Source organism: Capsicum annuum, chromosome 5 (genome assembly GCF_002878395.1).
Source record: "Capsicum annuum cultivar UCD-10X-F1 chromosome 5, UCD10Xv1.1, whole genome shotgun sequence".
Lineage (NCBI taxonomy): Eukaryota > Viridiplantae > Streptophyta > Magnoliopsida > Solanales > Solanaceae > Capsicum > Capsicum annuum.
The window spans coordinates 217,025,922-217,052,819 of NC_061115.1; the positions used below are offsets into that span (position 1 = coordinate 217,025,922).

General features: G+C 35.4%; 1 protein-coding gene across 31 annotated transcripts in view; it reads left to right on the forward strand.

Moving 5' to 3' along the window:
• The window catches only part of LOC107853686, a 32,150-nt gene that overhangs the window by 2,890 nt on the left and 2,362 nt on the right, over positions 1–26,898 (forward strand). For 2 of the 31 annotated variants that reach the window (XR_001669839.2, XR_007055568.1), the window contains 4 exons: positions 2,835–2,925; positions 3,005–3,200; positions 12,678–12,773; positions 26,128–26,541. Coding sequence is in view for 11 of the 31 variants with exons in the window: in XM_047412775.1 (XP_047268731.1) it covers positions 2,838–2,925; positions 3,105–3,200; positions 12,678–12,773; positions 26,226–26,321 (376 nt within the window). In the remaining 20 variants the exon portion in view is untranslated. Of the gene's footprint in view, positions 1–2,834; positions 2,926–3,004; positions 3,201–7,473; positions 11,102–12,677; positions 12,774–20,313; positions 24,728–26,127; positions 26,542–26,898 lie in introns of those variants that run through there. The other 29 variants (XR_001669840.2, XR_007055574.1, XR_007055578.1 and 26 more) reach the window with 28 other exon arrangements.

A 26,898-nucleotide genomic window follows, 5' to 3' on the forward strand; every position in this document is an offset into this window, starting at 1 on the left:
AAATGTGCAATAGATTTGGGACTATGCAGAATAACCTTCCATCAGGCTTTGTTTTGAATGTCGGGGCGGATTAGTACTTGTGCATGTTGAATAACTTGTCAAAAGATCTTGTTTTCGTCTATCTTTTGATCTTTGAAGGCCCAAAAGAAAAGCTTATGGTTAAAAGTTTTGTTGAGGTTTTCACTTTTCCCGGTAGAATATGTCTAGGTTCAGTAGCATAAGGTGGTTAGGTGATAACTTAATTAGAATTATGCTAGTACTGGTAACAAATTGGCATATAGCGTGGTAACACACTCTTGAACTTTTGTTTTTTTCTGCAACAAAATACCATTAATCATAAAACTTGGTGGCATCACCATTTTTTCTAACAACAAGAGATCAAATGGCAATGGTTAACATCATTCAAACGTCTATCAAAAGATAATGTATTTCTTTTTGGAATTGGATGGCCAGCATATATGGCTTTGCCGCCCTAGTGAGGTAAAAAAACCTTTCCTATCCTCTAGGATCTTAAAGACATCGGCGGCCAATATTACTATGATTTCTATGACATTGTCTGCCTGTTATGTGCTTGTTATCTCGACAAATATGGTAATACAAATTAAACAGTCTATTGGCCTCATCAACAATTCCTCTTGTGAATACATGTTCAGCAGTGAAAGTCTTGTTTCAAATATTGTTGCCACGTTCCCACAAGAGCTGCCAAACTCTCAGCTTGGTGGAATGTTTACCGTTTGCCAGTTTCTGGTAGATTAGAAACTGTAGTTGGGAGATGTTCTGCTTATGTATGCACTTAATGCATTTTTAAACTTCTGATTTTATCTCAAACTTATTTCTTCACATCTCCCAAGTTAATTCACTTATTTCTATTTTGTCTGTTTTATGATCCTTTCCGGTAAATGTTATAATCTTATAGTTAAAACAAGGGGTGGCAAATTCAGCCCAAACCCTTTTGATCCCACCAACCCTCCCAAGTTATGATTGGTTGGGCATCGATTGCCCTAATGATGGGCTAAGTTTGGGTACAACCCAACTAAACCCATCTTTTTTAATAGCCCAAAGCAGCTCAAAGTTTATACCCAAACTGACCTGTGAATAGCATCACTGCTACTTCACAAATAGTTATTCATTTGATCTCTTAATTTGTCAGATGTACTTTAGTATCAATACTTTCTTCCTTAATCATGGGAGAAGTTATTTTTCAATATCAATATTTTCTTTTTCTTTTTAATCAATAATAATGAAGTTAGAAATAAATTAGTTATCTACTTGGTGTTTTTTTCTAATTGAGATTTCCATTAGCAAAACAATAAATGTCTACGAGTTATCATTGTGGTTAGTTAGTAGAATGAATGTAAAATTACTTCATGAACCAATTATGACACATTAACAAATTTTTTTAAAATTAATGGTGCTGTACTTATGGAATTGACTCTTAATTCTTAGAATACGGACCTGTCTCACAAAATGAGATTAATGAAGTTCCTTTTCAAGTTTATTCTTAAAAAAGACAGTATAATAAATGTATGTTTGTGCCTCATGAATTTTAACTACATTTCATCGAATTTTTATGTGTATGAAAAAATGTAAAGCACGGACAAAATCATGCATAAAAACAGATAAGGAGGATGAAGTTGGGCGAGTTGGGCATTGACCCCTTTGCTTAGCCCATCTTGACCCAGCCCATCTTAGCCCAAGTAACCTTTGGGCAGGGTTGGGCAATGACCCATTTATATACTCAACCCATATTGAACCGTCCAAATTCTGCCCAAACTGACCATTGCCACCTCTAGGTAAAACTCGTTTATACTATTCTAGGTAAATGCCTGCGTTGCCTTTTATTAAGATGGAACTTAAGGTTGTTAGTGTAATCTTTTAGGGCATGAATGGTTTTAATAATTAGAACGTGTACAGTATTATCTAAATGCCTAATTTGTCGTATCTGAAAATCAGTGTGCTTGTGAAGAAAATCAATGTGTGATGAAGTGCGTTAGAAGTTGATCATGTCTAAATGAAATAGGTTAGATGTTGATGATGTCTAAATGAGAGCTCTCTGTTTTAGTGATCCAGTTGAGAGTAATACATCAAATCTATATACTTTTGCATTTCCTTCCATTTGAGGTATACATACCAGAGAACCAAAGTCTGAACTAACGATAGTCTCTTTATCTTTACATAGGAGTGATCCTTTATTAATTTGATAGTGTTCATTCTCTGTAAGCGCTAAGGCTTCAATTGTCAATGTATACTTAAGCCTCTTTCGGTCATTTTAGTCAACATCTGTACTTCTCCGTTGTGTAACTTGTACTACTTGCTGAGAGCAGTATAATCTTTTTTGAAACTACTCAGAGTAGTATAATCTAATTATCACATTTTTGGATACCTATAGAAAGAAAGGGATTTCCTTGTCGGCTTGCAATGGAGATCAGACCGTTTTCTAGTACAACTTTACCGGGTTATTTGCCCTTGGTCTCAAGCGATATCAAGGCTGGCACTTGTTGCAATAGTCAGTTCCCGGGTGACAGGAGTTTGTAAGCAGTGAGTGACATTCAACCAAAAACTATAGGCGGTGTTTTGGAGAGCATTAAGCGGAAAAAAGCGAGAAGGGCATGAAATGAGAGTAACGCGAAGCGCAAGCTTTTTTCAACTGAGAGCAATCTCATGCAAAAATAAAAAATATCCAATTTGCATACAAAAAACAGCTGGATCTCTTTTTTGGCTTGATGCCATTGAATAAAAATACAATCACAACAAACAAAAAGGCAAAACAGAGAAAACAATTACAAAGTTGCTGCTCTGTCGTCAATTGCTTATTTTCTTCTGTTACTGTGTAGGTAATGCTGACTGATTATAGAGTTTGGCGAGGATGGAAAATTCTGTTCTTCATTATGCTTTTCGAATACTTGTCTGCTTTGAAAATGAAAGGTTGACTAGTTTGATGTCTATATATTTATGATGCATCAACGGATCATGATATTTTCGTGTTTTACCTTTTCCCATGTAGGTTCTTGTGTGACTCATGAGATGAACCACTTTGTGTACTTCTATCTGGATTTTAAAGTTGTACTCCTATTCAAATCTGATTGAGGTCAGTACATTGATAGGGATGCGGATGACGATGACGTTACAATATTTGAAAATTCCCAGCTACAAAGATCTAGTGGAAATTTCACATACGTGTACATTTTCTCGTACCTTCTGTAAGCATTTCTTGTTCATTCTTTCCTTGCTTCTTGCTAACTCGAGTAGGTGAGGAGATATGACTTTAATGAGTGGTATGAAAGACGTTCTTAGCTTAAAAAAAGAGTGAAGTGGGATGTCTTTGTTTATAGAATTGTTATATCTCTAGTGTTTATGTTACCCCAATAAATACTAATACAGTTTGAATATAGTTTACCCAACTGCATATTGAAATATGTGTGCAATTGATACAGTTTGAGAATAGGGTGTTCAAATGGTCATCAACTTAGTTTAGGTGGTTCGATAAAATACTCTGACAAGTTTTTTGGGGCTATTTATGTATTTGGCCTATTAATTGACTCCAATTTCAAATAGTCAAACTAGCATTTGAACTATTGAAATGAGCTTGCTTATTGGCTCACGCTTGTTTGAATGTTACTTCATTTAAAGCTCAAAGATTAATAATGATCTTTGACCGGTGGAATAAGTACAAGATCAATGACACAACAAAATGTGTACTTATCAAAACAGATCGCAACATCGACTCGCTCCTATTACTTGGAGGCTAGAAAAAAATATAAGTTGTTATTATCAAATTGTCCCTCTTTGTGATAAAATATTTAAAATAAGCCTCTTCTCCTTGAAAAAGACATAATTTATATATCCTTAAAACGCACTAAATGAGTACGAATAATAGACTTTAAACTGTGTAAATTATACGGGACGTGATAGAATTTCTAAATGCAAACTCAAAAAGTTCAAATCTTAAATGCTTATGACACTAGTATAAAAAAAGAAACAAGACACAATAGTCAAAATAAAATATTGCGAGGATAAAACTAGAAGGCTAAAAAGAACCTTAGACTAAAGCATGGTGTCAAATTCTTCGAAGAAGATGAAACCATCGAACTTGCGTAATTTTGCTTTGTCTTTGTAGTTTCTTGTTCATCCTTAAACATCTACTTGCTCCTGCACTCCATGCTACAAAATGGTCCATCACCCTTGTCCATTCAAGTATATATTGTCAGAACAAAAACCAATTCGTGATAACAATGATGATAAACTTTTAACTTAATCTGTAAGATTATAAAACTTTTGGTCCCTCAGTTATGAATACAATTTTTATACAGCATATCTAACCTTCTACTTAAATTTTATCATAACAAAAATTATACTATCGATTGTACAAGTTAAAGTGATGATGACGGAAAAGGGTAAACAAACTAATTATACGAGAAATCTCGCATGTACATGTAGATATCTTGCTCGGGTAGCAACTTTTTCTTACAAAATCGACAAAATTCAAGAAATTCACAGGTAATTTTCTTTTCGGAATAGGTTTTGACTGGGCCACTAGTTTTGCTAACAATTTGTGACATGTTTCTTTTGGTACCACCAACACCTTCGTCGTCTTCAAGTACTACACTTAGTCCTACCTTGCTCATGGCCTTTTATATTTCTTTTGAACTCTCTATGGCTGAAGGAGTGGAATATATACACACTCATATTATTGTTGTTTAATATGCAGGGAAGGACATAGAGTTATAAATATGATCTTATCCAAATTCAATAGTTTTGAATCAGATTCTATTAAAAACAAAAATAATTAATTTTGAATAAAGTAAATTAAAATTGAGGCAGTCCTAAAGTTAAACTCATAAAATTTATATCGCTAATCTGATAACTTGTAGTTAGATTTATCTTTGTTCTTATCTTTTGACTTCTACTTTGGTGTCCTCTTTTCCCGAATCTAATTTCACATGTCGTTAGGTTTTTCCTTGTTCTTATCTTGTTACCCTTGCTTTCTCTTCTTTAACTAATTACACTACTTTATAAGTAGGAGAAAGTTAGGTGGTTAATAATTATTGTGACAATGTATTTTCGTTTAACTTTTTTAAATAATTGAGAAATTTTTAAGAATCAAAGAAAGCATGTTTGAGAAGTAGTGTATATCTTTATTTTTTTCTACTTAAATAGATCATGTTTTTCTTTGCTGATATGCTTTTATTGCTAAAATAAAATTGTGAATAAATCATCCATTTAATTTCTATTTTGTTCCTACTAAATCACTTGCATTTAAGGCCTAACCAATGTCATAAGTTTTCTATACACACTGGTATACTAATCATTCTACAAGTCGGAACTCGCGGATCTATGGGAGTAACATCCACTTTATATCACTTTTGAATATAATAATTCATTAGTGTTACTCTTTTCGTTCACTTTTATTTGTCCACTTTGGACTTTGCACGTCCGTTAAGAAATATTGATTTATATGAGCATTTTACCATAATACTCATTAATTTATGTTCGAGAGTAGGTCTTGAAAAATGATTTGAAAAATAAGTAATTAATGCTAAGGCTAGAACATGAAAAAAACTAATTGTCTTTTCTTGATATGTTAAAAGTAACAATAGAAGAGTGCAAATCTGTATTTTGAATAGTGAACAAGTAAAAATGAACAAAAGGAATATTTTTGAACTTTTTTTTTAATAAGATTCAAATTTCAATTTTATAACAATAGTAAACTTGGAAATTACATAGTTCCTACTTGTAGATTTAGTTCCTATTTGTAGATATATTAGTATGCTAGTGTATATAAAAAACTTAGGCATAATGCATAAACATGCCCTTTAACTTTACCTCGGCTGGCATCTATGCACTCCAACTTTAGATGTGCACAAATAGACACTTAAATTTGTATAAAGTTGAACAAGTAGCCATACACATCCTATGTGGCGTAGTACACATAGGACGTCATGTAGGAGGAAAATTGGCTAGGTAGGACACCATATATGGTGCCGTCTACTTGTTCAACTTTATATAGTTTAAGTGCCTACTTGTGTACACCCAAAGTTGGAGGACACAAAAGCAAGTTGAAGCCAAGTTAAAGGGCACATTTATCTATTTTGCCAAAAGCTTATGTAGTTAATTAGGCCTTAAAGGCAGGTGATTTAATAGGAACATTAATAGAAAGTAAGTGGATGATTACTCACTATTTTAGTTCAGCGGCACCCAAGGGTATGGCCTAGTGGTTCAATGAAGTTGGATTGAGCACCATTAGGTCTCAGGTTCAATTCTTAATAGAAACAAACATTGAGTGATTTCTTTCCATCTGTTTTAGCCTTGGTGGAAAGAGTTACCTCGTACTACCTGTTGTTGCTAGGAGGTGGGCAAGTATTCCATGGAATTAGTCGAAGTGCACACAAGCTAGCCCTAACACCATGGTTATCAAAAAAGAGTGATAAAAGCTGTAGCAGCAAACATAAACATGATATTTAAGTAGAAAAAGATAAAGACAAACTATTTTTCAAACATGCTTTTGCTGATTTTTATAATTTTTCGGTTATTGAAAAAAAACAATGTTGCAGTAATTATTATCACCTAACTTTCCCCTAATTACAAAGAAACAAAATGAGGAAAAGAAGATGACAAAATAAGAGTAATAACAAGATAAGAACAAGGGAAAATCTAACTACTAGTGAGATTAGATTCGAAAAGAGACCGACAAAGCAAAAGTTAAAAGATAAGAACTAGGATGAATTTAACTACAAGTGAGATCAGATTTGAGGTTTAAATTTTATTAGTTTGACTAGGACTGCTGCAATTCCTATTACTTTATTCAAAATTAATTATTTTTACTTTTAATAGAATCTAATTCAAAACTATTGAATTCGGATAAGAATATACTTATAACTCTATCCTTTTATAGAATCCAATTCAAAACTATTGAATTCGGATAAGATCATACTTAAAACTCTATCCTTTCCTGCAAATTAAACTACACTGAAATGTGCGTATATAAATATCACTCTTTCAGGCATAGAGGATATTCTGAAAAAAAAAAAAACACATAAAAGGTTTGAATAAGGCAAGTCTAAGTGTAGTACTTGAAAAAAGTATTGGTGGTACCAAAAGAAACAAGTCACAAGTCGTTAACAAAACTAGTGGCCCAATCAACCCCTATTCCGAAATGAAAAATCCCAGTGGATTTCTTGAATATTGCTTTTTTTGCAAGAAGAAGTTGCTACCCGTGCAAGATATCTACATGTACATGTGAGAGTTCTTCTATAATTCTTTTCTTCACTCTTTTTCTTCATTATCACTTCGACTTGCACAATCCATAGTGCAATTTTTGTTATAAATCAAATTGAAGGTTAAATATGTCAAATCAAAATTTATTCATAGCTAAGGGACCAAAAGCTTTGTAATCCTACAAATTAAATTAAAGTTTATAATGATTGTTATCATGAATTGATCTTTTTTTCCAATGATACATACTTAAATGGACAGGGATAGGCCATTTTGTAGCGTGGAGTGTAGGAGCAAGCAAATTTTTAAGGATGAAGAAGAAACTACAAAGGCAAAGCAAAATCAGACAAATTCAATAGCTTCATCTTCTTTGAAGAATTCGCGATCATGATTTAATCCGATGTCTTTTTAGTCTTCTAGTTTTATTCTCGCAACATTTTGTTTTGATTGTTATGTCTTGTTCCTTTTTTAATACTAGTGTTACAAGCAGATTCAGGATTTGAACTTTTTGAGTTCGAATTTAGAAATTTTGTTACCTTTCGTCTAATTTACTTAGTTTGAAGTCTGTTATTCGTAATTATTTATTGCATTTTAAGGATATTTAAAGAATCTCTTTTTCAAAGAGTAGAGGCATTTTAAATATTTTATAACAAAAAGGCTTTATCTAACCTTGAGCTAGTGGTATGGACTTCGTACGCCTACCCTCCCCAGACCCCACTTTGTGGGAATATACTGGGTATGTTGTTTTTGCTCATAATAAAGAGGAATAATTTGATAATAACAACTTTCATTTTTTTCTAGCTTCCAAGCTTTTGCATTCTTTTTTGATAAGCACACGTTTTGCTGTGTAATTGGTCTTGTATTTATTCTAAATCTCGAAAATTGCTAATTATCTTTGAGCTTGTTAGTACAAGGAGAACTCAGGATTCTACTAGAATTGGAGAGGAGATAGTAGACTTTTACCAAAATCTATACACTGTAACTGCACAATGGAGACCAACCAATCACTTCCACAATTGCCGAGTTTTAACATTGGAACTTGGAAGAACAGGAGAGTCTTCAAACAATATTTGAGGAGGAGGAAGTGTTCAGAAGTATAAATTTGTGTGCAAAAGATAAGTCTCCAGGCCTGATGGTTTCACCATGGGTTGAAACCATGGGTTTTTTTAAGAAAATGCTGGGAAGTGGTATAATCGGATATCGTGAATGCATTCCACAACTTCTATGAGCAAGAAATGTTCAATAGGAGTTATAATTCCACTTTTATAGCTCTGATTCCAAAGAAGAAAAGTGCTAAACGGCTAAGGGATTGTAGACCAATTAGTTTGATTGGTGACATATACAAAATATTCTCCAAAAAACTCGTTGGCTAGCAGTTCTTAGTTCTTAGAAGGGTGGGTTTTGGACAAAAATGGATTCATTGGTTAACGCTTTGCATTTTAACAATGATTTTTTTCAGTCCTTATCAATGGTACCCCCAATAGGTTTAGTTCACATAAGGGTCTCAGACAAAGTGGTCCTTTGTCATTATTTCTGTTTTTACTAGGAATGGAGGGCCATAATAGGATGGTTAAATCTGCTAATACTAATGGCTAAGTAAGATGTTTTCATGTGGCTAGAGATGGAAGAGACAACTTTCAAGTGGCTCATCTGTAATATGCAAATGCTACACTCTTTTCTTGTGATGCTGATGAAGAATAGTTGAGAGTACTAAGGGTGATTCTGGTCCTACTCAAGGGGCTGTCTGGACGACATATTAATTAGAGGAAAATTTTCTTGTATCGTATCAGCAAGGTTTCAGATATGGATTTCATGAATGCAATTTTTGGTGGTAAGTTTGGCAACCAACTACTTACCTAGGTATGCCTTTAGGAGCAAAGTCAAAGTCCAAGGAGATATGGGGCAATGTGGTTGAGAAGTGGAAAAAGAAAGTGGCTAGGTGGAAAAGGTAGTACTTGTTACTTGGTGGAAGATTTACTTTCATCAACTCAGTCTTAGATTCCTTGCCCTACTTATATGATGTCCTTGTTCCCTATCCTAGCAAGGGTCATCCACAGATTAAGGGAAAGTAATTTCAGCCAAGTATGAAAGGAGGTCCGTAAGAGTCTTGTGGAATGAGCTGAAAAGTTTTTCATGATCAAAGTGAAGGATGGGGTTAATACCTATTTTGGAAAGATGATTGGCATGAGGTAGGTAAACTGGAAAGGTTATTTCCAGAGATACACTCCTTAGTGAATCACCAACATAGGGACCATAGCATAGCTTTGGACACCATAAGGGTGGAATTTCAACTTCAGAAGGCAACTCAATAATTGGGAAGTGTAAAGAATGGTATTCATAAATCAAATTGAACAGTTCAGTGGATCGAGTGAAGTGATGAATTATGGTGGCAATGCCTTAAAAATGGTTCTTTCAAGGTGAGCAAAAGCTTCAGAAGGTTGAACAATACCAACCTGCCGCTGAGCATCTGGCCATCGAATATTATTTGGAAATCAAAATACCACACAAAGTAACATATTTTTTACGGCTCTTGGCAAAGGAGGCAGTTCTTTCGCAGGAGAACCTTATGCAAAGAGGAATAATCTTGTGCCTTAGATGTTTCCAATGTGGTGAGAAAGCAAAGACAGTTAACCATTTGTTCATTCATTGCACGGTCACTGGACAGCTATAGATGCTGTTTTTGAACCTCAGAGGCACATCATGGTGTATGCCTAGGAAGATTATAGGGGTCTCATCAAGATGGGAGCAAGTGGGACTGTAGGAGTTCATGCCAAGAGTAGAAGTAGGTGGAGGATAGTTCCAGCTTGCATTTAGTGGTCATTCTGGAAGGAAACGGATTGCAAATGTTTCTAGAATGTAGAAAACAATGCAACAGATTAAGTTAAATTGCATCTGGATTTTGTGTTTTTGGTGTAATCAGATATGGTCAAATGATCCTATCTGTAATCTTGATGTTTTAGACTCATTATAGACATAGGATCATAGATATTGGTAGTGGACAATGCGTGAGCACACAATGGATTTGTTGAGTTGTTGGATGAAAAGAGGTGGAAGTAAAACTCATAAAAAGTGGTGGTGAATAGCACCACCCAAGGTGTGCCTAGTGGTTCAATGAAGTGGGTTGAGCACTATGAGGTCTCAACAGAGATGGAGACAAACACTAGGTAATTTCTTTCCAGTTGTTCTAGCCTTGGTGGACAGAGTTACCTGGTATATGTTGTTGGTGGGAGGTGGCAGGTATTCCGTGGAATTAGTCTAGGTGTGCGCACGCTGGCGCGGACACCACAATTATCAAAAAAGAAAAAAAAGTAAAGGTGGTAGAGAATAATTACCTCTTGCATATGGTGGTAAGTCTAGAGGGAGAGAAATGGAAGGCGTTTTGAAAGATAGGATCAGTTCAGTCCATGATGTGAAACAGGACTGTCTGGTAACACTTTTCTTTTGGTGTAAACAAAACTGTGTAGAGTATGTAGAGGAGTTAGCAGATTTCGTAGGACCTCTGTAAAGCTAGAATCTAACTTCTTTGTAACCATTTTTTGTGGTGGCCAGCATTCCTAAAGCTGAAAATACAACAGTACTAATTCTTAAAAGAAAAAGATATGGGTAGTACTCTTGTAAATATGTTGTGCACAACCTGGTAATGACCTGATTTTAAATATATGTATTTACAAAGTTACCAGTTTAAACAAAAAGTCATATTTTCTCAAGCAATGGAAAAATGCTAACAGAAGTTAAGAAAATGTATAGGTATGTGATATTTTCCACTAGATCTTTTCTAGTTCTGATGAACCCCCTTTTTGCCACCCTGGCTCTGCTCCTGCATTCAAACAGCTATCAAAAGATAATGTGTTTCTTTTTGGAACTAAATGGCCAGGATATGCCCCCCCCCCCCCCCCCAACCCCCCAAACAAAACAAAAACTGACGTGAAAAGCCTTTTACAACCAATATTACTAGGATTTCTATGGTGTTTCCACCTTGGTTTGTGCTTGTTATCTTAACAAACGTGCTAATGTAAATTCAACTGTTAGTTGAACACATCAGCAATTGCTCTTGTCAATACATGTACAACGGTGAAGATCTTATTCCAAACCATGTCCCCCCATGAGCTGCCAGACTCAATGTTTACCATTTGCCAGTTTCTGATAGATTGGAATTGTAGTAGTGAAAAAGGCTATATTTGCTTTTAATACACAAGCGTTGGGAGATGTTGTGCTTATGCATGCACTTAAAGCCTTTTTAAACTTCTCATTTTATCTCAAACTTATTTCTTCACATCTCCCAAGTTAATTCTCTTATTTCTCTTTTGTTTGTTTTATGATTCGTTTCCGGAAATGTCATAATCTGGTAGGTCAAACTCCTATATGTTATTTATGAAGATGGAACTTAAGGTTGTCGCTATGAAATTGTACCCATTGTTAGTCTAATCTTCTAGGCAATGAATGGTATCTGTCAGTAGCAGTAGCAGTGGTCCTGTGAGATGCATTCAAAGAGTTTCACGTAGAGTTTTCTCTAAATGCCTAATTGGTGAAATATAAAAATCAATGTGCTTGTGAAGAAAATAAATGTCTGATGAAGTGAGTTAGAAATTGATCATGTTTAAATGAGAGCTCTTTGTTTTAGTAATCTGTTTGAGATTAATACATCAAATTATCTACTTTTGCGTTTTCCTTCTGCTTGAGGTATATTTGCCAGAGAATCAGAGTCTGCAACTAACAATAGTGTGTGTTTACATGGGACTGATCCTTTAATAGTTTGATTGAGTTTTCATTCTTTCTAAGCGCTGAGGTTTCAATTCTCAAAGTATACTTAAGCCTCTTTTGGTCACTTCATTAAAGCATCTGTACTTGTGCATTGTGTACCTTGTGCTACTTGTTCGGAGCAATATAATAGAATTATCACATTTTGGTACCCCTGTAGAAAGAAGGTCTTTTGTGTTGGCTTGCAATGGACATCAGACAGTTTTCTATTACAACTTCACCGGTTATATCTTACTATCACTTTCTTTTGTTGGTGTCCTGCTGTCCTGTGCCTGAGGATGTTGATGGAGTTAGTTCTCTAAAATATCTTGGTTGCTCATCTCAAGTTGTGCTCTACACGAAAAATGTTCATAGCCAAATTTTGTTTGGGCCATCATCAATTTCAGTTTGTTGGTACTTGTATTACAGCTATATAGTGAAGAAAGTGGCCAATCAATTTGACCAATTATTGTTGTGTCATAAATTGCATTATTTCCTTTCTCTTCCTGTGTAATACTTACAGATTATAAAGTTTGGCTAGGACGGAAAATCTTGTTCTTCATTATACTTCTCGAATATTTGCTTTCTTTGAAAATGAAAGTAAGACTAGTCTAATGATATGATCTATAGATTTATGATGCATCAAACAAACCACTTTGTACTTCTATATGGATTCAAAAGTTGTATTTCTATTGAAATCTGATTGAGCTTGTTGGTGGCATTGATAGGGATGCAGATGACGATGATGTTACAATATTTGAAAATTCCCAGCTACAAAGATCTACTCAAAAATTCACGGACCTGCACATTTTCTCTTACCTTCTGTAAGCATTTCTGATTCATTCTTTCCTTGCCTCTTGCTAACTCGAGTGGGTGAGGAGATATGACTTTAATGAGTGGTATGAAAGACGTCCTTATCTTAAAAAAAAGAGTGGAGTGGGATGTCTTTGTTTGTAGAATTCTTATTGGAAGTTATTTCAATTAGTTATGCATTAGTTAGTTAATGGTAGTTAGTTACTGTTTACATTGAGTTACTGTACAATATGGTTAAGAGTTAGTTAGATAATTGATGATGTAGTTGAGCTAAGACCTGAGATTCTTCTAGACTATTCTAGAAGGTATACTCTAGTCTATAAATAGAACCTGCAGCAGTTAGTTGCTGGCAATGTAATCTGATAGTTGAACAATGAGCAAATGTACTTCTATGGCTTCTCTGTTTTCATTATCTCTGTAAATTTCACATGGTATCAGAGCATTAGGTTGTAGATACAGGAAGATAGAGATTAGATCTTTGTTTAGCTGACTCTCTTAGAGTGCATTCATTGCATTTACAATGGCGCCAAAGATCGATCAGAGTGATCCATTGTTCATTGGAGCTTCAGATACATCTGGAGCCACATTGATTCCAATCAAACTGATTGGATCAGAAAACTATGGAATGTGGAGTAGATCTATGAGGATCGCATTGCTGGGGAAGAGGAAGTTTGGTTTTGTATCTGGTGCGTGCAGCAAGGGCTTGTATAGAGAGGAATTACATGAGCAATGGGAGACCTGCAATGCTATAGTACTGTCCTGGCTAATGAGTTCAGTTAGTGAAGATTTGTTGAGTGGTATTGTGTATGCAACAAGTGCATATGAAGTGTGGGAAGATCTGAAGGAGAGGTTCAATAAGGTGAATCGTGTGAGAGTGTATCAATTACACATGGAGATTAATACCTTGTCACAAGGTACTGATTTAGTTGCTGCTTATTTTACCAAGCTGAAGAGTCTATGGAATGAGTATGATCTGCTCCCTCATGTGAATGTCGAAGGTCCAAGGATTATGCAGACCACCTGTCTGAGCTAATTTTAATACAGTTTCTGGGAGGTCTAAATGATTCCATGATCAAGCTAGGAGATAGATTCTATTGAAAGGAGTCACACCTACTCTAAACCAGGCTTATGCTATGATAGCAGATGATGAAATTCGACAGCTAGCCTGCCATTCTACTTCAAGTGGTAAGTCTGATCCACTTGCAATGCAGGTGAATAGAAACTCAGAAGTTACTTATAGAACTCAAAACTATAGAGGCAAGAAGTGTGACTATTGTCATTTAAATGGTCACACAAGAGAGAACTGTTATAAGCTAATTGGGTATCCTGCTGATTGGAAGTTGAGAAGAAAAACAATTAACAATACGGGAGGATCAAGAGGTTTCATGTACCAGGGTCATAGTGGTGGACATGGTACTCAGGAGTGTAGGAAGCACAATAGTCATGGAAACTAGCATGTGAGTCAAGTTATTGCTTAGTATTCATCAAGTGGTCTAAAGGAGCAAGTCTCTAGTGGTGATGCAGGTTATATAGCTTCCATCAGTCATGGAGATCATAAGGAAATCAACAATACAGTAGCTAGGGGACAATGTTTCACAGAAGGAGAATATAAAATGTTTCACAGAAGGAGAATATAAACAGATAAGGAGCTTCTGAACAAGGACCATCAAGACATGAATTAGACTAACATGTCAAGTATAGCTACATGTCTATTTTCTCGTGCTAAGCAACAGGAATGGATAGTAGATTCTGGTGCAACTCATCATATTGTAGCAGATAATGAAGTAGTTCACATAAGAAATAAGAGAGCTCAAATAGGAGTCGATAAAGTGAATCTTCCAAATGGATCAAAGCAGCTATCCTTATACACCACAACAGAATGGTGTGGTGGAAAGGAAGCATAGAAAAATCCTAAACATAGCTAGAGCCATCAGATTTCAGTCACACATGCCTATCAAGTACTGGGGCTTGGCTGTTAAGGCAGTTGTCTACCTAATGAACAGATTACCATCATTTTTTATTGATGGTAAAAGTCCATATGAGGTATTATTCTCTAAACTACCCTCTTTAGAACATCTAAGAGTAATAGGATGTTTGTTCTATGCTTCAACATTGCCTAGAGGTGACAAGTTCACTGAAAGAGCACAACCAGCAGCATTGATGGGTTTCTACTACTCAGAAAGGGTACTTGTTATTGGACTTGTTATCAGTTAAATTATTTGTTAGTAGAGATGTCACATTCCAAGAAGATATCTTTCCATTTGTTAAAAGGGGAAGTCAACACATACACATGGAGCCATCTTCACTATGTCCAGAGATCAGAGATCAGTGATGATCAATACTTAGTCTGTACACATACACATGGAGCCATCTTCACTATGTCCAGAGATCAGTGATGATCAATACTCAGTCTGTTCATCTGATCCTGGTGGTGATCACATCTTGAATAAAGAAGTATTGGATCATGATGCATCTACAATTGGTCCATCATTAGACATGTCAGCTGACACACAACTGAATTTGGTTCATTCACATATAGACAATGCAGATTCTGAAACACATCCATCTAGAAGAATACCTAGAGTATCTAAGGAGCCTATTTGGATGAAAGATTATGCAGTTCCAGGCAAGAGAAAAGGCACCAGATATGCTATAGCCAATTATCTGTCATACAAGAATACTACTCAAAATTATCAATGCTATGTGAGCAGGTTTTCAAACTTAATACGCCTCAGTTCTTCAGTCAGGCATGAAAGATGGGTCCAAGCTATGAAGAAGGAAATCCAGGAACTTGAAGAGAATAATACTTGGGAAATAGTTGACTTACCTCCTGGAAAGCATGCTATTGGCTCAAAATAGGTATACAAAATAAAATACAAAGCAAATGGTGATATTGAAAGGTTCAAGGCAAAACTGGTAGCTAAGGGTTACAGTCAACAAGAAGGACTGGATTATCATGACACATTCTCTCCTGTGGCAAAGATAGTGACAGTCAGATGTGTGATTGCTTTGGCTGAATCAAAAGGGTGGACATTGTATCAAATGGATGTTTATAATGCATTCTTACAAGGGGATTTAGATGAGGAAGTATATATGAAAATGCCTTAAGGTTTTCAACAACAGGGTAATCACAAAGTTTGTGGATTGCTTAAGTCACTATATGAACTTAAGCAAGCTTCCAGACAATGGAATATCAAACGTACCTCAGCATTATTAGGTGCAGGTTTCATTCAAAGTGCTCATGACTACTCCTTGTTCACATTAAAAGGAGCAAAGGAAATGGTAGTGGTACTGGTGTATATAGATGATCTGTTGATCACAGGTGATAGTGAAGCCATGATCATTGAAGCTAAGGAGATCTTGCACAGGCAGTTCAAACTCAAAGATCTAGGGGAGCTCAAATACTTCCTGGGAATTGAAGTCTTGAGGTCAAAACAGGGTGTTATCTTGAATCAAAGGAAGTATCTTCTTGAGTTAATATCAGAAGCTGGTCTGGTTGGTACAAAACCAGCTTCTACTCCTATGGAGTCCAATGCTAGACTTACATCAGTTGATTATGATGCGATTGCAGGAGTTACTGGTGATGTTATCTTGAAGGATGCAACTGCTTATCAAAGGTTAGTTGGTAAGCTTATGTATGCTACCATAACTAGACCAGATATGAATTTTGCTGTTCAAACATTAAGTCAGTTCATGCAAAGACCAAAGAGATTCCATTTGGAGGCTGCATATAGAGTGATAAGGTACCTAAAGGGTTCTGTTGGTCAAGGTGTCTAGTTGAAAGCTCAAGGCTGTTGCAGACTTGGTTTGTTGGTGTGACTTAGATTGGGCTGCATGCCCCAACACAAGAAGATCAGTTACTGGTTAAATGGTGCATTTTGGTGGCTCACTCATATCCTGGAAGTCTAAAAAACAACACACAGTCTCAAGGAGTTCAGCTGAAGCTAAATACAGGAGTATGGCTACTGCTGTGGCAAAACTTACTTGGATAGAAGGGCTATTTGCAGAGTTGAATGTCCAGATTCACAAACCTATCATCCTATTTAGTGATAGTAACTCAGCTATACAACTTGCAGCAAATCCTATCTTTCATGAAAGAGCCAAACACATCGAGATCGACTGTCATTTTATCAGAGATAAAATCAAAGAAGGACTTGTCCAGCCCTTACATATTTCAACACAACATCAAGTAGCAGATATCCTAACCAAGAGTTTAGGCCATGATCAACAATGTCACTTATTAAGCAAGCTTGGTGTGCTCAACATTTAGCACCCTTCAGCTTGAGGGGGAGTATTGAAAGTTATTTCAATCAGTTAGTTATCCATTAGTTAGTTAATGATAGTTAGTTATTGTTACATTGAGCTACTGTACAATATGGTTAAGAGTTAGATAATTGATTATGTGGAGCCGAGTGGTGAGCTGATAATCATGTGCTATAAGTGTGATGTAGTTGAGCTAAGACTTGAGATTCTTCTAGACTATTCTAGAAGGTATACTCTAGTCTATAAATAGAACCTGCAACTAACAGTTGCAGGCAATGTAACCGTTTTCTCTAATTGTTGAAAAATGAGCAAATATACTTCTATGGCTTCTCTGTTTTCATTATCTCTGTAAATTTCACAATTCTTATATCTTTGGTGTTTACGTTAACCCAATAAATACCGATACTGTTTGAATGTAGTTTACCCAGCCGCATTGTGAAATATGTGTTCAATTGACACAGTTTGAGAATAGATTAGGTGTTCAAATGGTCATTGACTTAGTTTAGGTGGTTCAATAAAATATTCAAGACGAGTGTTTTGGTCTATCTATTTATTTGGCCTATTAATGACTCCAACTTTATATAGTCAAACTATCACTTCAGCTGTTGAAATTAGCTCGCTTATCGGCTCACGTGTGTCTGAATGTTACTTCATTTGACGCTCAGAGACTAATACTGATCTATGAACCATCGAGTAAATACAAGACCAATGACACAACAAAATGTGTGCTTACCAAAACAAACCGAAACAATGACTCACCTCTATCACTTAGAGGGTAGAAAAAAATATAAGTTGTTATTATCAAATTGTCCCTCTTTGTAATAAAATATTTAAAATATGCCTCTACTCCTTGAAGAAGATATAATTTATATCTCTTTAAAACACATTAAATAAGTACGAATAATAGACTTCAATCTCAGTAAATTAGACAAGAGGTAATATAATTTCTAAATTCAAACTCAAAAAGTTCAAATCTTGAATCCGCTTATTACACTAGTATAAAAAAAGGAACAGGACACAATAGTCAAATAAAATGTTGCGATGATAAAACTAGAAGGCTGAAAAGAACATCAGATTAAAGCATGATCTCGAATTCTTCGAAGGAGAGAAAGGTATCAAATTTGCCCGTTTATGCTTTGTCTTTGTAGTTTCTTGTTCATCCTTAAAAATCTGCTTACTCCTACTTTCATGCTACAAAATGGCTATCACCTCTGTCTATTTAAGTATATATCATCAGACAAAAAAACCAATTCATGGTAACAATGACTACAAATTTTTAACTTAATTTTTAGTCTTATAACACTTTGGTCTCTCAGTTATGAATAAATATGTATACAACATATTTAACCTGCAACTTAAATTTATCATACCAAAAAATACATTATCGATTGTGTAAGTTAAAGTGATTATAAAGGAAAAGAGTGAAGAAATTAATTATAGGCTCAAATGTACATGTGATATTTTGCTCGGGTAACAACTGCTTCTTGCACCATGAACAAAATTCAAGAAAACCACTATTAGTTTTCTTTTCGAAACAGGGTTTGATTCGACCATTAACTTTGTTAACAATTTTTAACATGTTTCTTTGGGTTCCACCTAACACTTTTTTTGTCTTCAAGTACCACACTTAGTCCTGCATTGCCCTTGACCTTTTATGATTTTTTTTGAATACCTTCTATGCCTGAAGGAGTGGTATTTATATTCAAATATTTTGTTGTAGTTTAATTTGCAGGAAGGGATAGAGTTATAAGTATGATCTTATCCGAATTCAATTGTTTTGGCTCAGATTCTATTAAAAACGAAAATAATCAATTTTGAATAAAGTTTAATTAAATGAATTGCTACGGTCCTAGTCAAACTCATAAAATTTGAAATGCAAAATTTATCTCACTTGTCATAGTAGTTAGATTTTTTCTTGTTCTTATTTTTTTACTCTTGCTTTGCCATCTTCTTTTACTCGTTTCATTGCGTTGTAGTTAGGGGAAAGTTAGGTGATAATAATTATTGTGATACTGTTTTTTTAATAATCGGGAAACTTTTAATAATCAACGAAAGCATGTTTGAAAAATAGTGTGTCCTTATCTTTTTCTGCTTATATCATGCTTTTGTTTGCTACTACGACTTTTATTGTTGAACTAAAAATTGTGAGTAAATCATTCATTTAATTTCTATTAATGTTCCTATTAAATCATCTGTGTTTATGGCCGAACTAAGTTCATAAGCTTTTGGCAAAATTGATAAGCGTGTCCTTTAACTTGGCTTCATCTTGCATCTGCGCCTTCCAACATTGGGTGAACACAAGTAGACACTTAATCTTGTATAAAATTGAACAAGTAGACACATTTGCCTCCTACATGACGTTTTACGTGTATTATGCCACAAAGGACTTGTACACATACCAAGTTGGAGTGCATAGATGCCAATTCAAGGCTGAATTCAAGGATATGTTTATGCATTATGCCTAAGTTTTTTATCCCCTACTTACAAAGTAGTGTAATTAGGAAATAAGTCGACAAAACAAGGTGAAAAGATAAGAACAAGGAAAAATCTGGCTACAAGGGAAATTAACAAGACAATAAAACAGAAGTCAAAAGATAAAAACAATGATAAATTTAGCTACAAGTGAGATTAGATTCGCAATCTAAATTTTATGAGTTTGACTAGAACCGCCTTTTAATTTTTATTCTATTCAAAATTAATTATTTTGCTTTTAAAAGAATCTGAGTCAAAACTATTGAATTCGGATAAGATCATACTTATAACTCTATCCCTTTCCTACAAATTAAACTACACAGAATGTGCGTATATAAATACCACTCCTTTAGGCATAGAGGGTAATCAATAAAAAATAAGAGGTCTGAGCAGCACAGGACAAAGTGTAGTACTTGAAGAAGAAGGCGGTGGTAGCAAAAGAAATATGTCACAGGTTGGTAACAAAACTAGTAGCCCAATCAAACCCTGTTCCGAAGTGAAAACTATCTATGGATTTCTTGAATATTGCTTATTTTGCAAGAAGAAGTTGCTACCCGTGCAAGATATCTACATGTACATGTGAGAGTTCTCCTATAATTATTTTCTATACTCTTTTCCTTTATCATCACTTTGACTTGCACAATTCGTAGTGTAGTTTTTGTTATGAATTAAGTTAAAGGTTAAATGTGTTGAATCAAAATTTACTTATAGCTAAGGGACCAAAAGTTTTGTAACCCTACAAATTAAATTAAAGTTTATAATGGTTATCATGAATTGATCTTTTTTTTTTCTAATGACATATACTTAAATGGATAGGGGTAATAAGCCATTCTGTAGCGTGGAATGCAGGAGCAAGCAGATTTTTAAGGATGAAGAAGAAACTACAAAGGCAAAGCAAAATCAAACAGATTCGATAGCTTCATCTTCTTCGAAGAATTCGAGATCATGTTTTAGTCCAATGTCTTTTTAGCCTTCTAGTTTTATTCTCGCAACATTTACTTTGACTTTTGTGTCTTGTTCCTTTTTTTTTTAATAATAGTGTTACAAGAAAATTCAGGATTTGAAATTTTTTTTCGAATTTGGAAATTCTGTTACCTTTTGTCTTATTTACTCAATTTGAAGTCTATTATTCGTACTAATGCTTTTTCAAGATTTATGAAGTATCTCTTTTTTAAGGAGTAGAGACATCTTTTATAACAAAGAGGGATAATTTGTAAATATCAACTTGTATTTTATTTCTAGCCACCAAGCGATAGGGGCGAGTCACTTTTGCGTTCCTTTTTTATAAGCACACATTTTGTTGTGTTGTTGGTCTTGTGTTTATTCCAAAATTCCAAATCTTGAAGATTGTTAATTATCTTTGAGCTTTGAATGAAGTTAATGTTCAAGCAAGTGTGAGCCAATAAGCAGGCTCATTTCAACAGTTTAGTGATAATTTGACTATATGAAGTTGGAGTCCATTAATAGGCCAAATACTTTGATAGGCCTGTAGAGCTTACAACAAGGGCATCCTGGTGTACTAAAGCTACCGCTATGTGCGGTATCCGGGGAAAATGGTTGCAGCCGCTGAGGATCAAACCCGTGTGCAGACCCGCCAATCACCGTAAAGCTTGTTTGAATATTTTATCAAATCATCTAAACTTAGTCGATGACTATTTGAACACCTAACCTATACTCAAACCACATAATTGTACACATATTTCCCACTGGGAAAAATGTATTAGTATTTATTGGGTTAATGTAAATATCCAGATACAACAACTATAAATGAAGAAATCACACTCCACTCTTATTTATGATAAGGATGTTTTTCGTACCACTCAGTCATATTATCTCTCCCCTTTGTCATACAAGGTGGATCCTAGGATAAAACAAAAGCTATTTTAAGTTCAAAAATTGGTGCTTGAACATTGATGGCTATACTGACGGAGTTAGGGAATGGTGGAACAATTTCTACATTGCTGGTAGACCCGACTATATTTAGCTTGCAAGGTGAAAGCTCTGAAGAGAAAACTCAATGATTGGAGCAAATTGAGCAGGGGAATTTAGGTGTACAAAGAAAGTTCCCATTAAGCAAGCTGACAGATACTGAAGTAATATTGAGAGACAGACTTCTCACTGAAGCAGAGATGAAGAGAAAAGCAGGACTTATGCTAAAATATAAGGAGTTGATTGTAAAGGAGGCGATTGCGTTGAGACAAAGGTCCAAAGACTTATGGTTAGAGGAGAGAGACAAAAACACAAAGTTCTTCCATAAAATTGTCAATGCCACATAAGGTATAATAGCGTAGACATGATGTTAGTACAAGCAGAACTCAGGATTCTACTAGAATTGACTAGAATTGGAGAGGAGATAGTAGATCTTTACCAAAATCTATACACTGAAACAGCGCAATGGAGACCAATCAATCACTTCCACAATTGCCCAGTTTTAACCGTGGAAGAAAATTGAGAGTCTGCCTGCAAGATTTGAGGAGGAGAAAGTGTTGAGAAATATAAAGTTGTGTGCAACAAATAAGGCTCCAAAGCTTGATGGCTTCGCCATGGTTTTTTTAAGAAAATGCTGGGAAGTGGTACAATCAGATATCATGAATGCATTCCACAACGTCTACGTGCAAGAAATGTTCGATAGGAGCTATAATGACACTTTTATAACTCTGATTCCAAAGAAGAGAATTGCTAAAGAACTAAGGAATTTTAGACCAATTAGTTTGATTGGTGACATATACATAATATTCTCCAAAGTTCTAATTGAAAGGCTGAAAGGATGATGGAAAAACTAGTCGGCTAGCAGTTCTGAGAAGGGTGGGATTTGGGCAAAAATGGATTCACTGGATAAGGTATTGCATTTTAACAATGAGTTTTTCAGTCCTTATCAATGGTATTCCAACAAGCTCTTTTGATTACATAAGGGTCTCAGACAAGGTGATCCTTTGTCATTATTTCTGTTTTTACTAGAAATGGAGGGCCTTAATAGTATTGTTAAATCTGCTAATACTAATGGGGGGTAAGATGTTTTCATGTCGCTAGAGATGGAAGAGACAACTTGGAAGTGGCTCGTCTGTAGTATGCAGATTTTACACTCATTTCTTGTGATGCTAATAAAGAATAGATGAGAGTACTAAGGGTTATTCTAGTCCTGTTCGAGAGGATGTCTGGACGACATATTAATTAGAGGAAGAGTGTCCTGTATCCTATCAATGAGGTTTCTAATATGGATTTCCTGAATGCAATTTTGGGTGGTGAGTTTGGCAGTCTGCCAACTACTTACCTAGATACTTTAGGAGAAAAGTCAAAGTCTATGGAGATATGGAGCAATGTGGTTGAGAAGTGTGAAATTAAATTGGCTAGGTTGAAAAGGTCGTACGTGTCACTTGGTGGAAGATTAACTTTCATCAATTCAGTCTTAGATTCCTTGTCCTACCTATATGATGGCCTTGTTCCCTATCCTAGCAAGGGTCATCGACAGATTAAGGGAAAGTAATTGTAGCCAAGTATGTAAGGAAGACTAATGGATGACTAAAGTTATAATTCCATATGGAGTCGATCTATGGAGGTCCATAAGAATCTTGTGGAATGAGCTGAAAAGTTTTTCCGTGATCAAAGTGAACAATGGGGCTAATACCTATTTTGGAAAGATGATTAGTATGAAGTAGGTAAACTGGAAAGGTTGTTTTCAGAGATACACTCCTTAGAGAATCACCAACATTGTACCATAATAGAGCTTTCAGACACCAAAAGGGTGGAGTTTCAACATCAGAAGGCAACTCAATGATCGGGAAGTGTAAAGAATGGTAGAGTTCATAAATTTGATTGAACAGTTCAGTGGATTGAGGGAAGATATGAATTTGCTGGCAAGGCAGTAAAACAGATTCGTTCAAGGTGAGCAAAAGCTTCAGAAGGTTGAACAGTACCAAAATGTAGCTTAGCAGCTGGCCATGGAAAAATATTTGGAAGACCAAAATACCTTACAAAGTGGCATGTTTTATATTGCTCTTGGGAAAGGAGGCTGTTCTTACGGAGGAGAACCTTATGCGAAGAGGAATAATCTTATGCCTTGGATGTTTCCTATGTGGGGAGAAAGCAGAGACAATTAACCAGTTTTTCATTCATTGCAAGGTCACTGGACAACTATAAATGCTGTTTTTGAACCTCAGAGGCACATCATGGTGAATGCCTAGGAAGATTACAGAGGTCTTATCAAGACTGGGGCAAGTGGGAGTGTGTGCAAAGAGTAGAAGTAGGTGGAGGATAGTTCCAGCTTGAATTTGGTGGTCAATCTGGAAGGCAACGGACTGCAAATGTTTCCAGAATATAGAAAACCGTGTGCAGCAGATCAAGTTAAATTGTATATTGATTCTGTGTTTTTGGTGTAATCAGATACGGTCAAATGATCCTATTTGTATTCTTGATGTTTTAGACTCATTATACACATAAGATCATAGATATTGGTAGTGGACAATACCTGAGAACAGAGTTACCTGGTATCTGTTGCTGGTGGGAGGTGGAAGGTATCCCATGAAATTAGTCGAGGTGCGCAAAAGCTTGCCCTAACACCATTGTTATCCAAAAAAACAAAAAAGAAAAGGTTGTGGAGAATAATACCCTCTTGCATATGGTGTTAAGTCTGGAGGGAGAGAAATGGAAGGTGTTTTGAAAGATAGGATCAGGTCAGTCCACGATGTGAAATAGGACTGTCTGGTAACACTTTTCTTTTGGTGTAAACTGTATAGAGGATGTAGAGGAGTTAGTAGATTTCCTAGGACCTCTGTAAAGCTAGAATCTAACTTCTTTGTAACAGTTTTTTGATGGTGGCCAGCATTCCTAATGCTGAAGAATACAACAGTACTAATTCTTTTAAAAAAAAGATATTGGGAGTACTCTTGTAAATATGGTTGTGCACAACCTGGTAATGACCTGATTTTAAATATATATATGTGCAAAGTTACCAGTTTAAAAAAAAAGTCATATTTTCTCTCCCACTCGAGTTAGCAAGAAGCAAGGGAAAAGTGAATCAAAAATGCTGACAGAAGGTAAGAAAATGTACAGGTCTGTGATATTTTCCACTAGATATTTTTGAGTTCTGATATAATAGCATCCAAATAGCTATCAAAAGATAATGTGTTTCTTTTTGGAATTGAATGGCCAGGATATGGCTTTGCCTCCCTTAGTGATTTAGAAAGCCTTTTACAACCAATATTACTAAGATTTCTACGACGTTTCTACCTTGGTATGTTCTTGTTATCTTGACAAATGTGCTAACGTAAATTCAACTGTCCATTGAACACATCAGCAATTCCTCTTGTGAATACATGTAAAACGGTGAAAAACTTGTTCCAAAGATTGTTTGCACGTGCCCACATGAGCTGCCAGACTCTCAGATTGGTGGAATGTTTACCATTTGCCAGTTTCTGATAGATTGGTATTGTATTAGTGAAAAAGGCAATATTTGCTCTTAATACACAAGCGCTGGGATATGTTGCGCTTATGGATGCACTTAAATCCTTTTTAAACTAATGATTTTATCTCAAACTTATTTCTTCACACCTGCTAAGTTCATTTACTTTTTTGTCTTTTGTTTGTTTTATGATTTGTTTCCATAAATGTCATAATCTGCTGCTAGTTCACACTCCTACATGCTATTTATGAAGATGGAACTTAAGGTTGTCGCTATGAAATCGTACCGGTTGTTAGTCTAATCTTCTAGGTGATGAATGGTTTCTGTTAGTAGCAGTGGTCCCCTGTGATGCCTTAAAAGGATTTCACGTAGAGTTTTATCTAAATGCCTAATTGGTGAAATATGAAAACCAATGTTCTTGTGAAGAAAATAAATGTGTGATGAAGTGAGTTAGAAGTTGATCATGTCTAAATGATAGCTCTCTGTTTTAGTGATCCGTTTGAGATTAATACATCAAACTATCTACCTTTGTGTTTCCCTTCTGTTTGAGGTGTATTTTCCAGAGAGTCAAGAGTCTGCAACTAACAATAGTCTCTATTTACATCGGACTGATCCTTTAATAGTTTGATTGAGTGTTCATTCTTTGTAAGCGCTAAGGCTTCAATTGTCAAAGTATCTTAAGCCTCTTTTGGTCACTTTATTAAAGTATCTGTACTTCTGCATTGTGTAACTTCTGCTACTTGTTCAGAGCGATATAATAGCATTATCACATTTTGATACCTATAGAAAGAAAGGGCTTTCTTGTTGACTTGTAATGGGGATCTGACAGTTTTCTAGTACAACTTCACCGGTTATATCTGACTGTCACTTTCTTTTGTTGATCTCCTGCTGTCCTTTGCCTGAGGCTGTCGATGGAGTTAGTTCTCTAAAATTTCTTGGTTGCTCATCTCAAATTGTGCTCTACTGAGCATATTCATAGCCAAGATTTTATTCGGTTCATTATCAATTTCAGTCTCATTGGTACTTGTATTATAGCTGTAGCAAAGAAAGTGGCCAACCAATTTAACCAATTGCTGGTGTGTCATCAATTGTTTTATTTTATTTTCTCTTCCTGTGTGATACTTACAGATTATAGATTTTGGCTAGGATGGAAAATCTTGTTCTTCATTATGCTTTTCGAATATTTGCTTTCTTTGAAAATGAAAGTTTGACTTTGATGATTTGATCTATAGATTTATGATGCATCAACCAAACCACTTTGTACTTCTATATGGATTCAAAAGGTGTACTTCTATTCAAATCTGATTGAGCTCGGTGGTGACGTTGATAGGGATGCGGATGACGATGATGTTACAATATTTGAAAATTACCAACGACAAAGATCTACTCGAAAATTCACGTACCTGCACATTTTCTCTTACCTTCTGTAAGCATTTCTGATTCATTCTTTCCTTGCTTCTTGCTTACTCGAGTGGGTGAGGAAATATGACTTTAATGAGTGGTATGAAAGACGTCCTTATCTTAAAAAAAGAGTGGAGTGGGATGTCTGTCTATAGAATTGTTATATCTCTAGTGTTATGTTACCCCAGTAAATACTAATACAGTTTGAATGTAGTTTACCATCTGCGTTGTGAAATGTGTTCAATTGACACAATTTGAGAATAGGTTAGGTGTTCAAATGGTCATCGACTTAGTTTAGGTGGTTCGATAAAATATTTAGACAAGTTTTTTGGAGCTATTTATATATTTGGCCTATTAATTGACTCCAATTTTAAATGGTCAAACTATCACTCAACTATTGAAATGAGCTCGCTTATTGGCTCACGTTTGTGTGATTGTTACTTCATTAAAGCTCTAAGATTAATAATAATCTTTGAACCGTGGAGTAAATACAAGACCAATGACACACCAAAATGTGTGTTTATCAAATCGCAACAACTACTAGCCCCCATCACTTGGAGGCTAGGAAAAAATAGATTGTTATTGTCAAATTATCCTGTTTG